Genomic DNA, 15991 nt, shown 5'->3' on the forward strand with positions numbered 1-15991 from the left:
AAATCAGTTAACCACCTAACTGAGGAACTCAATTTAACCTTGCGCAATACCCTAGATGCAGTTGCACCCGTAAAAACTAAAAACATTTCTCATAAGAAACTAGCTCCCTGGTATACAGAAAATACCCGAGCTCTGAAGCAAGCTTCCAGAAAATTGGAATGGAAATGGGGCCACACCAAACTGGAAGTCTTCCGACTAGCGTGGAAAGACAGTACCGTGCAGTATCGAAGAGCCCTTACTGCTGCTCGATCATCCTATTTTTCCAACTTAATTGAGGAAAATAAGAACAATCCGAAATTCCTTTTTGATACTGTCGCAAAGCTAACTAAAGAGCAGCATTCCCCAAGAGAGGATGGCTTTCACTTCAGCAGTAATAAATTCATGAACTTCTTTGAGGAAAAGATCATGATTATTAGAAAGCAAATTACGGACTCCTCTTTAAATCTGCGTATTCCTTCAAAGCTCAGTTGTCCTGAGTCTACACAACTCTGCCAGGACCTAGGATCAAGAGAGACACTCAAGTGTTTTAGTACTATATCTCTTGACACAATGATGAAAATAATCACGGCCTCTAAACCTTCAAGCTGCATACTGGACCCTATTCCAACTAAACTACTGAAAGAGCTGCTTCCTGTGCTTGGCCCTCCTATGTTGAACATAGTAAACGGCTCTCTATCCACCGGATGTGTACCAAACTCACTAAAAGTGGCAGTAATAAAGCCTCTCTTGAAAAAGCCAAACCTTGACCCAGAAAATATAAAAAACTATCAGCCTATATCGAATCTTCCATTCCTCTCAAACATTTTAGAAAAAAGGCTGTTGCGCAGCAACTCACTGCCTTCCTGAAGACAAACAATGTATACGAAATGCTTCAGTCTGGTTTTAGACCCCATCATAGCACTGAGACTGCACTTGTGAAGGGGGTAAATTACCTTTTAATGGCATCAGACCGAGGCTCTGCATCTGTCCTCGTGCTCCTAGACCTTAGTGCTGCTTTTGATACCATCGATCACCACATTCTTTTGGAGAGATTGGAATCCCAAATTGGTCTACACGGACAAGTTCTGGCCTGGTTTAGATCTTATCTGTCGGAAAGATATCAGTTTGTCTCTGTGAATGGTTTGTCCTCTGACAAATCAACTGTGAATTTCGGTGTTCCTCAAGGTTCCGTTTTAGGACCACTATTGTTTTCACTATATATTTTACCTCTTGGGGATGTCATTCAAAACATAATGTTAACTTTCACTGCTATGCGGATGACACACAGCTGTACATTTCAATGAAACATGGTGAAGCCCCAAAATTGCATTCGCTAAAAGCATGTGTTTCAGACATAAGGAAGTGGATGGCTGCAAACTTTCTACTTTTAAACTCGGACAAAACAGAGATGCATGTTCTAGGTCCCAAAAAACAAAGAGATCTTCTGTTGAATCTGACAATAATCTTGATGGTTGTACAGTCGTCTCAAATAAAACTGTGAAGGACCTCTGCGTTACTCTGGACCCTGATCTCTCTTTTGACGAACATATCAAGACTGTTTCAAGGACAGCTTTTTTCCATCTACGTAACATTGCAAAAATCAGAAACTTTTTGTCCAAAAATGATGCAGAAAAATTAATCCATGCTTTTGTCACTTCCAGACTGAAATAAGTTCAGGTGTAAAAACTTGCAAAATAAGTTGAATGGATTTTTGAATGACTACCTCATCTCTGTATCCCACACATACAATTATCTGTAAGAGCCCTTAGTCGAGCAGTGAATTTCCAACACAGATTCAACCACAAAGACCAGGTAGGTTTTCCAATGCCCCGCAAAGAAGGGTACCTATTGGTAGATGGGTAAACAAAAGCAGACATTGAATATCCCTTTGAGCATGGTTAAGTTATTAATTACACTTTGTATTGTGTATCAATACACCCAGTCACTACAAAGACAAGGGTATCGTTCCTGACTCTCTTGACAGAGAGGAAGGAAACCGTTTAGGGATTTCACCATGGTGAGGCCAATGGTGACTTTAAAACAGTTTGAGTTTAATGGCTGTGATAGGAGAAAACTGAAGATGGATCAACAGCATTGTATTTACTCCACAATACTAACCTAATTAACAGAGTGAAAAGAAGGAATACTGTACAGGATAAGGTACTAATATAGGCACTAAAGTAATACTGCAAAAATTGTGGCAAAGCAATTCACTTTTTGTCCTGAATACAAAGTGTTATGTTTGGGGGCAAATCCAATAGAAAACATCACGGAGTACCACTCTCCATATTTTCAAGCATAGTGGTGGCTGCATAATGTTATGGGTGTGCTTGTAATCGTTAAGGACTGGGGAGTTTTTCAGCATAAAGAAATGGAGCTAAGCACAGAAAGAATCCTAGAAAACCTGGTTCAGTCTGCTGGTCCAGTCTGAATTCACCTTTCAGTAGGACAATAACCTAAAACACATGGCCAAATGAACACTGGAGTTACTTACCAAGACGACAGTGAATGTTCCTGAGTGGCCGAGTTACAGTTTTGACTTAAATCTACTTTAAAATCTATGGCAAGACCTGAAAATGGTTGTATAGCAATGATCAGCAACCAATTTGAATGAGCTTGAATAATTTTTAAAAGAATAATGGGCACATGTTGCACAATCCAGGTGTGGAAAGCTCTTAGACTTACCCAAAAAGACTCAGAGCTGTAATCACTGTCAAAGGTGCTTCTACAAAGTATTGACTCAGTGGTATGTAAATTAAATGTTTTTGTATGTCATTTTCAGTAAATTAGCAAAAAGGTCTAGACATGTTTTCACTTTGTCATTTTGGGGTATTGTGTGAAGATGGGTGATGACCCCAAAAAATTCTGAATGTAAACATTGTTAAAGTGACCAGTGTTCAATGACTATATACATAGGGCAGCAGTTTCTAAGGTGCAGGGTAGAGTACCGGGTGGGGGCAGGCTAGAACAGTGACTAAGGCAAGTGGTGACTGTTTGTAGCGGGGTGAACAGGCCGTGGCTCATTGATGATCTTCTTGGCCTTCCTGTGACACTGGGTGCTGTAGATGTCATGAAGGGCAGGCACTGTACAACTGGTGATGTGTTGGGCTAACTGCACCAGCCCTGGAGAGCCCTTCAGTTGGAAGCGGTGCAATTGCCATACCATGGAGGTCAGTGGAACGCTGAACTTCATCCTCAAGTCAGAGACAGACACATCGACTTTAACACAAAGGCTCTTACACACAGGATCTGACCACAAGTCAGACCCAGAGAGACTGGGGCTGGGGCGACTGGGCTGTCCTCCTGCTCAGAGTATTTACTTATGGTAACCCGAGCAGGAGGGTTGTTCATTCCCATCTGGACTCAGATGCCACATTAGGAGGGGGGAGCCACATCAGGCAGTATTAAAGAGAAACGGTTCCTCTGCATGTTCTGTAACAAAAGGCTTCAGCTGACACCAAAAGGTGGAAATCCACCAGAGGGTTCACACAGGGGAGAAATCATTCAACTGTACCCATTGTCAGATGCGCTTCACCCATGCTGGCAACCTGAAGATGCACCTGAAAGGTACACCCAGGAGAGAGGCCGTTCGCCTGTACGCACTGTGAGAAGAGGTTCTCGGGAGAGTATGGGAAGCCTGATCTGCTGCTGGTCAAAGATGAGACAATAGAAGACGGACCAGAAAGCATTGATCTGCTGAGTGGACTAAAGATGGGGGAGCAAGGTAAGGGAGAAATACATATAAACTACATACAGTAATAGATCTTCAATGGGAATAGTGATGCACCTGGCTATTTTTTCTTGATTTTCTTCATTTATAAAATGAAATCAAAACAACGTATGCTTACATACAAAACCAAATTGTAAAGTATGAACTTGACCAGGTAATTGTAAAAAAAAAAAAAAAAAACACAAAAAAAACAGGTGCTTGGCTGCAGGAGACTGGGCGGCTACCTTGGATTCCCAGACCCCAGACCGGTGCAGACAAGAGTCCAGGGGACAACATAACTGAGCAGGGCAGGATCATCGGCGACATTGTGGAGGTCAAAGGATTGGTCTGACAACCTAACGTCCAAGGACCTGATATGTTATGTTTATAGGGAGACTGGTTCTGGCAGCCAAAACGGTCAAATACTCCATCTAAACGTGGATCTATTCTCAATTGCGATACGATTGTAGAAACATAAAGCCCTTTACTTTAATATCACGTCTAAATAATTTCACAAAAGCAAAATATACACTTAGTGCACACTGTTTTAAGCGGGTTTAACACAGTTACAGCGAAAAGTATTTTTCAGTTAAAACACTTTTCTGGCGTCGTTCCTTCCGTTACACACAGGTGTTCAGAGCACGCTAGATAGCTAATTAGCACAGGTGGTCTCCTCGGGTCTTCCGTCTGTCATCCGTAAATAAAGCGCTGTGTTGGAACCAATTTGGGTGCATCTTATATTCTGGTATTATTCGGGGAATTACACTCCCGACCACTATGGTCAGACAAATGGTGGTGGTAAACACACATCAGGGGATCTATGAAGACACATGTGCTTTAACGTAATGGTGTGTGAGCTCATAGTTCTTATAGCAATCAAACTAATGCAAGAAAACGCCAAACAAGATACAAATGACTACTATAGTCAATTTTCATTCATTCAAGGTAACACCCTATTAAGTTTGAGGTGTGTTAAGAACAAGTCTATTTGCCTTCATCCACTCACCTGGTGACTGATTGGCTACATATAATTATTGGATTTTCAAAGCAAAATTTCACTACTTGCTGTATATATGTGGGAACCCTAATTAGCCCTATAAATGTGCGTAGTAATTTATCCTTTTTTATTATTATTATTATTATTTCTAGCTGATATGAAAGATAAGGTTATTGTGTTAAGTTCAAAATTGGCACCGTGGCTCAAAGAACCAGAGTAGAAGATATTATTTTTTAACTTCATAGACTCTCTAGAATCTATCAATGAAGGTATGTGAACTATATTACCCCTCATAACCCTTTGTTAACTTGTCATTTGAAACAGACTTGTGTAAATACTTTTGTTTTTAGAGAGACAGTAAACCTTGGCTAGAACAAGGACTGTGATGATGTAGATGGATTAAGATCGTTCTATTATTTTCTACTCTATTCTTGCTAACACACTATTCTTTCTAAACAAGTCTGCTCTCAGCTTGAAAGATACTGATCATAGGAGATTTGGTGTGCAACGTAATAAACAGTACCGTAATTCAAAGAACAGCGCGCATTTATTTTTCATTTAACCACACCCTTTGAGCAATGACGCCAACCAAAAATAATTTAAATTCAGTGCGTAAACGGAAGAGAACAGTGACCAAGAACAATTTCCACGTTAGCGGTTTTTTGTTGTTATTTAGACGTTTATGTTACACATTGGAACTCGAAATATGACTAATTGAACAGCACAGCATCACATACTTACTTCAGGTAGTCTTTAATTCGCGCTGGAGACAGGACTTGGTTGATAGACGTAATCTAAGTAGCCGCTAACGTTAGCTAACAATGGTTTTTCACACTCAAATAGCCTCCATCATGGAGGTGCTAGCGAATGCAGCCGTGGCAGAGATCTGTAAACTCGTAGACGACGACTATGCCGTGTTTCGTTTGGAAATGTCTCAAAGCCAGAAAGAAAACAGGACATTGCGGAGGAAACTACAGCAATTGGAACTGAAGGTGGTACGGGAGCGCGCAGAGAGGACAATTAGAGACCGCGTCCGCGCCAGTCGTCCCTGTAGTGTCAAGATCCTCGACCAATATAGAGGAATGGCAAGAGGTATATTTTGCAGAAGGCCGAGACTGCGGAGTCAGTCGTCCCGTTCCCGGCCCTAAATTTTAGAATCAAGTTTGCTACAATTCAGCACATTTTGTCATGGGGCACAGGCAAAATGTGCTGTTTTAAAGCTCATTTCCGGAAATTCTGCACATTTTGCCATGACTTGTGCCATGTTAATATCAGTGCTTAATTTGAGCCGAATCCTGCAGGAAAAGGATCAGGCACGTCACTGTTTTGGACTGTTTCGTTCAGGAAATTCAGCCCAGGCCTGATATTCTAAGAGTTGATTCGGGTTGGGCAGGCCCAGGCTTATGGTTTGTGCAACATTGTAACCTATGTTTGAGACCAATCTGTGGCTGTGTGAGACGCGTGCCTGTATCTCTCAGAAGTAGAATGAGATGAACTTCATATGATCTCTCTCCCTTCTCTTGTAGACATTAGCCTGTAACTCTTCTCTCTCTCTTCAGCGTTGCACGGCATCATCTGTTTCATTATAGAAGTGCGAAGGGTTCTGTAGGAGCTGCAGCACCCCTGATATATTGAAATAAATGTTCCAAAGTTAGAGTTAATGCTGTCTGTTCAGAAATAAATGAAATAATTCAGATTAGCCTACTACACCACAAAAAAAAAGTGTCACAGAGGACCAATAGCTTATTTTGAAGAATAGCCTAGCTGTGGAGTGTAGCCTAATAGCAAGGAATGGTCCTACATTTTGGAATGCACTGCAAATATGTCAGTGAACAAACAGCATGCAGACAAAAACAAGTATTTTGCAATATTTCAAATACAATCACAGGAAAACACAGGTTGGAAAGCAAATGACTCCTGCTGAAAAGAGAATCTAATCTGTCTGCTGTAGGCTACCAAAATATTTGATCAACTTCCAAATATTGTTTTACAAAGTAAAATGAGAGAAAGGCATTTGGCACGAGAGCATCGGCCATCACCAGTGAGTGAGCTGCGCATCATTGGGTGAGTCAGATAAACTGGAGAGCAGTTTTTAGGACAAATTTCCTCATATTGTAGCCTATAATGTGTCTCCACACACATAGGCCTAGTCTATTGATGGATTCAAGGTAAGGTAGTTTTTTTAAATTGATCTCAGTTTGTCAAAGTAGCCTGTCATTTAAATAATTTGTGCGGTATTAAAAACGATTCTGCCAAAGTCTTCAGACATGTAGAATTGCCTGAAATCCATTTTATAAAAGGCCACATTTTTCTGACAGTTTGTGCAGAAATGTTTTGGCTGCGCAAACCTACAGTTTACACATGGTCTGTGGTTGCGAGGCCGGTTAGATGTACTACCAAAATATTTTAAACTATGTCGGAGGCGGCTTGTGGTAGAGAAATTACCATTAAATTCTCTAACAGCTCTGGTGGACATTCCTGCGGTCAGCATGCCAATTTGAGACATCTGTGGCATTGCATTGTGTGAGTGGCCTTTTGTTGTCCCCAGCACAAGGTGCACCTGTGTAATGATCATGCTGTTTAATCAGCTTCTATGCCACACCTGTCAGGTGGATGGATTATTTTGGCAAAGGAGAAATGTTCACTAACAGGGATGTAAACAAATTGTCCACAATTTGAGAGAAATAAGATTTTTATGCGCATGGAACATTTCTGGTATCTTTTATTTCAGCTCATGAAACATGGGACCAACACTTCATGTTGCGTTTTATATTTTTGTTCAGTGTAGATAGTCAGTCAGGTGGCTAGCTGCCGGCAGAGACTGTTATTGCAGTAATGTTGAAGGGCTCTGTTTAGGATTACTTAGCTAGCTAGAAGGGTGAAGTAAGAAGCTAATGTTAAACGGAGCCTACTTTAGCAGGAGCAAAATATAGGCTACTATGTTTACTTTAACAGAGAGGAGGCTACTGAGAGAGACAGTGATGTGGCGAGGCTGAGGCAGGCTGCAATGCATTCAGGAGGAGGAGCAGAGGAGCTCTGACGAAGGCCAAGGGGCCGGGCCGACCCATGAAGCTTAAAATAAAAAAGTAACGCTAGCAAGAGCAGTGTGCAGGTTTTTTATTCATATTTTTTTTCTTGTGATATCCAATTGAGAGTTACGATCTTGTACGATGAAATAAGTGTGATAAATTTGAGAACAAAAACTACTTACATTTGAACACCACCGCAGAAGCTTCGCTATTTACCATATTCCAAGTTGTTTTGTTATCAAAACTCCTCCCTCTTCCAATGCATTGTGGCTGGGAAATTCCCGAAGTTAATTCTACTAGATGAAAAGCCAAAATTAGTAGAACATCCTACCATTAGATTTTTGAAAATTTGTGTACTATAAAACATATTTTATTTTCGCATACTCAAACAGCCTAATATTTATGACGCAAGTATGGGTATTCGGCCAGTGTCAGTAGTGTACAATATAGCTTTGAGCATTAACACAACCTAACTTAACCACCACTTTTCCCCCAATCACTCTCTCAGGTGAAGGACATCTCACTGGAGGCCACATGAGCTTTGTGAAGCCAGTGGGACACAACGCGTGGAGAGATGACCAACCCATAGCTGTAGATGAGGGGAGTGGAACCTCAACCCAGCATGTTATCTTGATAGAGGTTAGTGTCATAGTGTAACATTACAGTACATCAAATGTGGTCCAGGAGCTTGTGAGACTTCCCTATGACATTGTTATCCAATTCAGTTCATGTACCGGTAATAACCTCCTCGGGGGCTCCCGAGTGGCGCGGTGGTTTAAGACGCTGCATCTCAGTGCAAGAGGTCTCACTGCAGTACCTGGTTCGAATTCAGGCTGCATCACATCCGGTTGTGATTGGGAGTCCCATAGGGCGGCACGCAATTGGCCCAGCGTCATCTGGGGGTAGGCCGTCATTGTAAATAAGAATTTGTCCTTAACTGACTTGCCTAGTTGAATAAAGATAAAATAAACCTCTCTTCATGTGTCAGTCTGCAGATGCAGAGGCTGCTGGTTCTGGAGGATCGTCACAGGTTAAACAGGAGAGGACTGAAGGAGAGGACCCACGAGACATCCAGACTAGAGCAGCGGCTGGAGTGGCGCCCCCTGTAGCCACGGAGGACCTCACCGCCTCGCCCCAGCCAAGGACCCGACGCAGCATCACGGAGGTCAGTGGAATGCTGGACGCCGTCCTCAAGTCAGAGACAGACGCCGAGACTTTAACTGTAATGCACAGGCGGCTATTACACACAGGATCTGACCACAGATCAGACCCAGAGATACTGGGGCTGAGGCGACTGGGCTGTCCTCCTGCTCCTGGCTTAGAGTATTTACTTTACGGTAACCCGAACCCGAGGACGGTTCATTCCCATCGGGACTCAGGTTACGCGTTAGAGACTGGCAATGATCTGTCATGTTCTTACACTACAGAGATGGACCCTGGCAACATGCCCTTGGGTTTAGAGACACAGACGGATCTGTCTAGAGGGGACTGGAACCAGTACAGTAGTAATGTGTACTCTGAAGGGTGCCTAGATAAGAAAGGGGAGGTTATAGTCGTAGATGAGGTGACTGTGAAAGTGGAGGGCGACGCTCCTCTGACATGGAATGTGGATGAGACTCACTTAGGGGAAGGACTCTCTCAAGGCAGAGCTTTATTAGATTACAGGGAAAGTTTAGAGACAAATCCAAATATTGAGACCCACTCCCCTTTACATGCGCTCGGGGATCGCGACCTAGTGTCCACGTCAATGGGGCCTTCCAATTCACACGGCCGCATCCTTTTTGATCAGGTTTTGAACTCAAAGGACCAAGGGGCCCAGGTTTTGGGAGGGGGAGCAACATCAGGCGGTAGTAAAGATGAACCATTCCTCTGCATGCTCTGTAACAAAGGCTTCAGCTGCCTCCAGAAGGTGGAGATCCACCAGAGGGTCCACACTGGGGTGAAACCCTTCAGCTGTACCCAGTGTCACATGCGCTTCACCGAGGCTGGCAAACTGAAGAGGCACCAGAGGGTCCACACAGGGGAGAAACCCTTCAGCTGTACCCAGTGTCAAATGTGTTTCGCCCAGGCTGGGCACCTGAAGAGGCACCAGAGGGTCCACACAGGGGAGAAACCCTACAGCTGCCCCCAGTGTCACATGCGCTTCACCCAGGCTGGCAACCTGAAAATGCACCTGAAGGTCCACACAGGAGAGCGGCCGTTCGCCTGTACGCACTGTGGGAAGAGGTTCTCAGAAAGGAGCTACCTCAGGATACACCAGCTGAAAAAACATTCCACTCTAACATAAAGTAACCATTCCACTTGATCGCTTCTCACTTCTAGATCAAATGCTGCATTAAAGTCAAAGATGAATTTTCATTGTTGTCAGCAGTAAAGATCCACAGATGAATTTGGAATAACGAGTCATAGATATAATTCTGAATCCAGGCATTGTGTGATCTATAAGCCTTAAAAGTACTGTGTAAGCTATATGTTTATAAATGCCTATTTCATTACTTCCAACTACTTAATGAGAAAATTAATACAGTTTATTAAGTTCATTCAGATGTTTTGTTGACATGCATGTGTGGTTTTTATATGGAGTATTTAACACTTGTTAAATACACTCGTAACCATCACGGAATGGGTAAGCGCTGTATGGGTTTTGACTGAGGGAAATGCTGTAAATTAAGATGACTCGATGTATCGTGAAAGGTGAGACGTTGAGAATTCTTATAAATACCACTGTCATACAAGCAAGCCAAATCTGCACTTCACATCGCCAAATCTAACTCATGTCATATACAGTGTCAACGTTTCTGATCACTATGTTTGATGTGCAGTTACAAGATGTGATGTCGTCATACCCTGGGTTCTTCTGAACAGACTGATCCTATGTTTGTTTATTATGTGCTGAACACGTACCTGAATGCACTCATGACTCCATTCTATGCGCACCACAATGACTATCTGTTTCTCTGATTTACCTTGTGAAAGCCTAATGCTGTAAGATTTGTATTTTATACCTTAGCTAGTCATGTTTGCAATAGAACAAGCTGCCAGATTGCGATTTATAATGGACTATTTTGGGATTGTGTAAACAACAGTAATTGTGTGATGGCGGGGATGCAGGGTTGTGTTCCGAAACAGAACAACTACAAGTGTGCTTGCTCTAGTTCCTCAACAGCACCGCTATGAGAGCAAAAAAAGTACCTTTTATAGTTGAAGACTCTTTGAGTCATAAAAAGTGCATTGAAATTACTTTGGAACTGTGCACACTTTGGAGAGGTGTGTGGCCACTTGGAGGCCCCAGTTAGTCCTCTCACTCAAACCCTTGTAATTTTCTGGTCTTATGTTGCACCTACCCCACGTTGCCCAGGGATATTCTTATTTTGTTACTGAATGTATGCAGAGTGTGTTGCAAAATGTACAGTAAATGGAAAATGCACATAAAATCAACAGTGTCATGTTTAGATTGGATCTTGTCAGGTAAACTGTTGTGTGCTCACTTTTGGTCTAATTATCTCAACTGTTCCCTTTCAATTGCTACCATGGTTCTGTATGGTTTTATTTTTTTAGTTCTGTAAGAAACATTTCCTATCCATATAGTTCAATTCCCACATGTGTAAAGGGTTAATAAACACAAAATGGGACTTTTCATTCTAAGACTTTCATTGAATCTCTCTTTAGTATACATCACATCTGATCTCACCTTATTCTCCAGACAGCGCTTTATAACCAATATACACTTACTAAATATACCTACACAAACACCTACTGTACACTGGATAGTCTATTCGAACATGCCTGTTGCCCAAAATATATGTTGTATGTCACGCAGCGACCGTTGAGTGGGGACGTTCTGTCAGTTCAGAACAAATTGGCCACGTTAGCAACATGTAATACAGCTGCCCGGTGAAGCAACAGTGGGACGAACCACGAAACAACGCTGGTCATTCACACCGGCTTGTGTCACGGTGACATCCAGATGGTGCCCAATACTACAAGTTATTAATCCCTCGTCCAGTCGAAATAAACATTAGTCTTTTACAAGTTTTAACTAGCGCCATGCTGCTGTTGCCTACAAACTAGCTAGCTGGGAAGGCTTCATCAGACTGAAGACTCCATTCGTCTCCACTCGACTCTCAGCTGAGCAATTTGGGCACCAAGCCTGTCCATATATAGCCTCTTCCATTTTTCATGCATTTTATTTTACATGTCAAAATAGTTGAGGTTTGTCTGACTTCTGACTTATCATAGTTGACTCATATTTACCCGCAAAATCATATTTATGTCCACCATGATGTTTAACAACAATTAAGTAATTCTGTAACTACAATATAGCAGTGGGATGGCTAAACAGTTATTACCTGTTTGTGTGTGTACGTACCTAAGGGAGTGTATGTCTGTGTAATCTGTATCACCTCTCTCTTCCAGGAGGAGGAGGGTCCAGAGGTGGTGATGTTGAAGGAGGAGGGTCTGGGTAACGCTGAGGGGACCATGGTCATGGAGGACAACCAGACTACACCTCCTCCTGAACCCACAGAGGAACCAGCTGAGCAGAACAGGACCACACACAGTCTCACTGAGGTGAGCCCACTGAACTACTGGCTGAATAATATTAGGTCAGGGTGCTGATCTAGGATCAGTTTAGCCTTTTAGATCATAATTAATAAGATTTAATGGAAAGATCATAGATCAGCGCTTCTACTCTGAGAGACTATGTGGATACGGGCCCAGGTCTTGATTAATTTTGTCTTAAGTGTGGGAACATGCCTCTGAATTATCAAACCATTAAAGTGTAAAGTAATCAAATCAACTAACATGTTTGGGCAATGAGGCACTACTATGAGGCACTTCTATGCAATCATAAAATGCGCAATAGCAGGGTGCTCATATCAGATTTCTTGATCCAAAATCCTCTCACTCTGTATCTCTTACAGTCAGTAGACATGGAGGATGGGAAGCCTGATCTGCTGCTGGTCAAAGAGGAGATAATAGAAGATGGACCAGAGAGCATTGAACTGCTGAGTGGACTAAAGATGGGGGAGCAAGGTAAGAGAGAAATAATATGGTCTACATACAGTAATAGATCTTCAATGGGAAAAGTGATGCACCTGGCATTTTTTTTCTATATTTTCTTCAATAATAAAATGAAGTAAATACAGCTTATGTTTACATATAAAAGCACACATTATAATGTATGAATTTGACCAGGTCATTGACAAAAAAAACTCCATATTTAGAGTTCTCTGCCATGTTTGTGAGGTCTATTTTCTAAACTCTTCCTGCAGGTGGTTGGTTGGACGCTAACAGAGGAGATCGCTCTGCCATTTTTGATTCCCAGACTGGTGCAGCCATGTGTCCAGGGGACGACATCAAGCAGGCCAGGACCAGAGGCAACATAGTGGAGGTCAATGGATGGGACAGCATCCTCAACTCTGGGCTGGGGAACAACACTGTTAACCACAACCAGAAACAGACAGTTGAGCACAAAACAACATCCAAAATATGTCTCCATGACAACAGCCTGGCTGAGACCAGGGTGAGGCGTAGATTTGGTCTGCGGGGACGGGGAGGTGTCAGTATGCGGCTGGAGAGAACAGACACTGACTCGGCTAGCGATGCTCCGTCCTGCTCCTATAGTTGTGATTCAGAGAGACTGATGGCGCCTCAGGTTAACCCACTAACAGGTGCTGCCTTCAGCCTGCCTTCGATAGGATCTATTAACTGGAACATGGACCCTGCAACAACACAGACTCTCACTGGCCTTCGTCCTCCTCACACTCTCCTGTTAAACCAGACCTCAGAAAATGCCAGTGCCTCAACATTAAATGGCTACACAAGCCCATTGACAAATGACAGTAGTAGCAACGCTATCAGTAGATCCGATGGCAAAGAGAAGCGCTTCCCGTGTTCATTCTGTGGGAAAGCTTTCAGTTTCCCCAAACAGGTGGAGATTCACCAGAGGATGCACACAGGGGAGAAACCGTACAGCTGCCACCTGTGCCAGGCCAGTTTTTCACACTCGTCCAACCTAAAGCGGCACCAGAGGGTCCACACAGGGGAGAAACCCTTCAGCTGTACCCAGTGTCACATGCGCTTCGCTCAGTCTGGCAACCTGAAGATGCACCTGAAGGTCCACATGGGAGAGAGGCCATTTACCTGTACGGACTGAGGTTCTTAGAGGGGAGTTACCTCAGGATACACCAGCAGAAAAAAACATTCCACTCTATAACATAGAAAGTAACCATTCCATTTGATAGCTTCTGACTGACATCACACCCTGCATTAAAGACAAAGATTCCTTTTCATTGTCAGCAGAAAAGATGCACTTGGAATAATGAGAGTAACGTATTTCATTGTTGAATATTCCTTGGTAGAATGTTGCATCTAGACATTGTGTGACATTGACTTAAGTGTACAACACATTAGGAATACTTGCTCTTTGCACTTCATAAACTGACCAGCTGAAAATTACAATCCCTTCTTGATGTCACTTGTTAAATCCACTTCAATCAGTGTAGATGAAGGGAAGGAGACAGGTTCTTAAGAAGGATTTTTAAGACTTGTTACAATTGGTTTTGTTGTTTTATTTAAATGTTTCACCTGCTTCTGACTCCCCGGCCCATCATTACACAGATTTAAGTAAAAACTCTAACCTGGTCACTCAGGAACATTCACTGTCTTCTTGGTAAGCAACTACAGTGTAATTTTGCAGTTGTGTCATATGCTGCAGCCACCACCATGCTTGAAAATAAAGAGGTAGTTCTATTGGATTTTCCCCAAACATAAGGCTTTGCATTTAGGCCAAAAAGCATATTCCTTTGTGTTTTTGTTGTCGTATTAGTTTAGTGCCTTATTGCATACAATATGCCAGTTTTGGAATATTTGTTTTCTGTATACTTGTATTTTCACTCATTGATTAAAGTCATTATTAAGGAGTCACAAATGTTGATCCATTCTGTTCTCTCCCATCACAGCCATTGAACTGTAACTGTTTTAAAATCACTAATGGCCTCATGGTAACATTCCTGGGTAGTTTCATTCCTGTCCTGCAGCTCCGTTCAGAAGGATGGCTCTCTTGGTGTTTTTAAAGTAAGATGATCATGATAGTGCCTTAAGTCATGTTTACTTTACATGTAGTAGTGAACCTTTTCCAAAGTATTCTAAAATAAATTTTTATCAAAGCGATGGTACCAGATTTACAGGAAAGGTGAAGTGTTACCGTAGTGATGTTATTGTACTTGTCACGTATAATTTTGTGCAATAAAAGTATTGTACTTCACGTTGTGAGTGTATGACCATTTTAAATCAAATACAAAAATGACTGACTTTTTAAAAAATACCTTTGCAGGAACTGAGTTTCCCTTCTCAGTTGAACAAAATCATATGGACTTAAATAATTATAATTGGCTCCATGTTAAGTACTTGAATTTGTGTTAAATGGGCTTGGCTGTGGTAACTTGTTTTTATCATGTTTGTGTGTACAGTGACACGCTTCTCATAAATATATATACTCTTGTTTACTGTCTGCATCAAGGAACGATACAAGTAGACCATGGCAAACGGCCTGAGTGAGTTATCTTAATTGATCCACCATCTTGGACTGGCCCTCTGCAGTTGCAGGTCACTGGCCCTGGATCAGGCGCTGTCGCTTTTCCTTTGAGTCAGAGCCAGGACTGAACCACGAGGGACAGAAGCTACCACATAGAACACAACCAGTGGACAGGAGGACTGAACAACCTCAGTCCTGGTGGTCGTCAGAGTGACAGACTTCAGTCAGTGATCCACCCCCTGGTGGTAGTCTATCAGCAAGTCCATCTTCTCCTTTAGGATCTAGTCTAATGCCTGGTGAATGGGTTCAAAAAAGGCCTTAGCTACCTCATGGTTACCCCACGATTAGTGATTAATTTGTGTTGGAATCAGGACTTGGTTGATGTTCTAATCTAGGTAACGCTAGCGTGTAACCCCGTATTAGCGGCATATGCAACAGCTTTTAAGAAATGTCTTCTACAGTGTTATCCTGTGATCAAGCCTTAAATGTTTTGTGGTTGGTGTCATGTTAGCAATTAGCCTGTTTGACATTTCAGTGGAAATACTGCTATCAGCCCAGTTATTGGCCACCTTACTATTTTGTGTAATTCAAAGATATGTTTTAATTTGGTTCATAACAGACACCAACCTCCTCTCTGAAGTGTTTATTAGATAGTTGGCTAGCCTTTTGGTTGAAAGAAATGGACTGGCCTGTCAACTTTTCATTGCTTAAAAATGGTTCTTCAATCTTTTTTCAGTGTT

General features: G+C 42.3%; 1 protein-coding gene across 1 annotated transcript; it reads left to right on the forward strand.

The window, feature by feature from the left end:
- The first annotated feature begins 5292 nt into the window (after positions 1-5292).
- LOC139418979 (uncharacterized) lies at positions 5293-14981 on the forward strand. Its single transcript, XM_071168778.1, has 6 exons — positions 5293-5777; positions 8223-8353; positions 8703-8879; positions 12131-12283; positions 12637-12748; positions 12988-14981. Exons 1-6 carry the CDS (start codon positions 5507-5509, stop codon positions 13869-13871), a joined length of 1728 nt encoding a protein of 575 aa, XP_071024879.1. The 5' UTR covers positions 5293-5506; the 3' UTR covers positions 13872-14981.
- Positions 14982-15991: the final 1010 nt, after the last annotated feature.

This window comes from Oncorhynchus clarkii, chromosome 10, assembly GCF_045791955.1.
Source record: "Oncorhynchus clarkii lewisi isolate Uvic-CL-2024 chromosome 10, UVic_Ocla_1.0, whole genome shotgun sequence".
NCBI classification, from domain to species: Eukaryota; Metazoa; Chordata; class Actinopteri; order Salmoniformes; family Salmonidae; genus Oncorhynchus; species Oncorhynchus clarkii.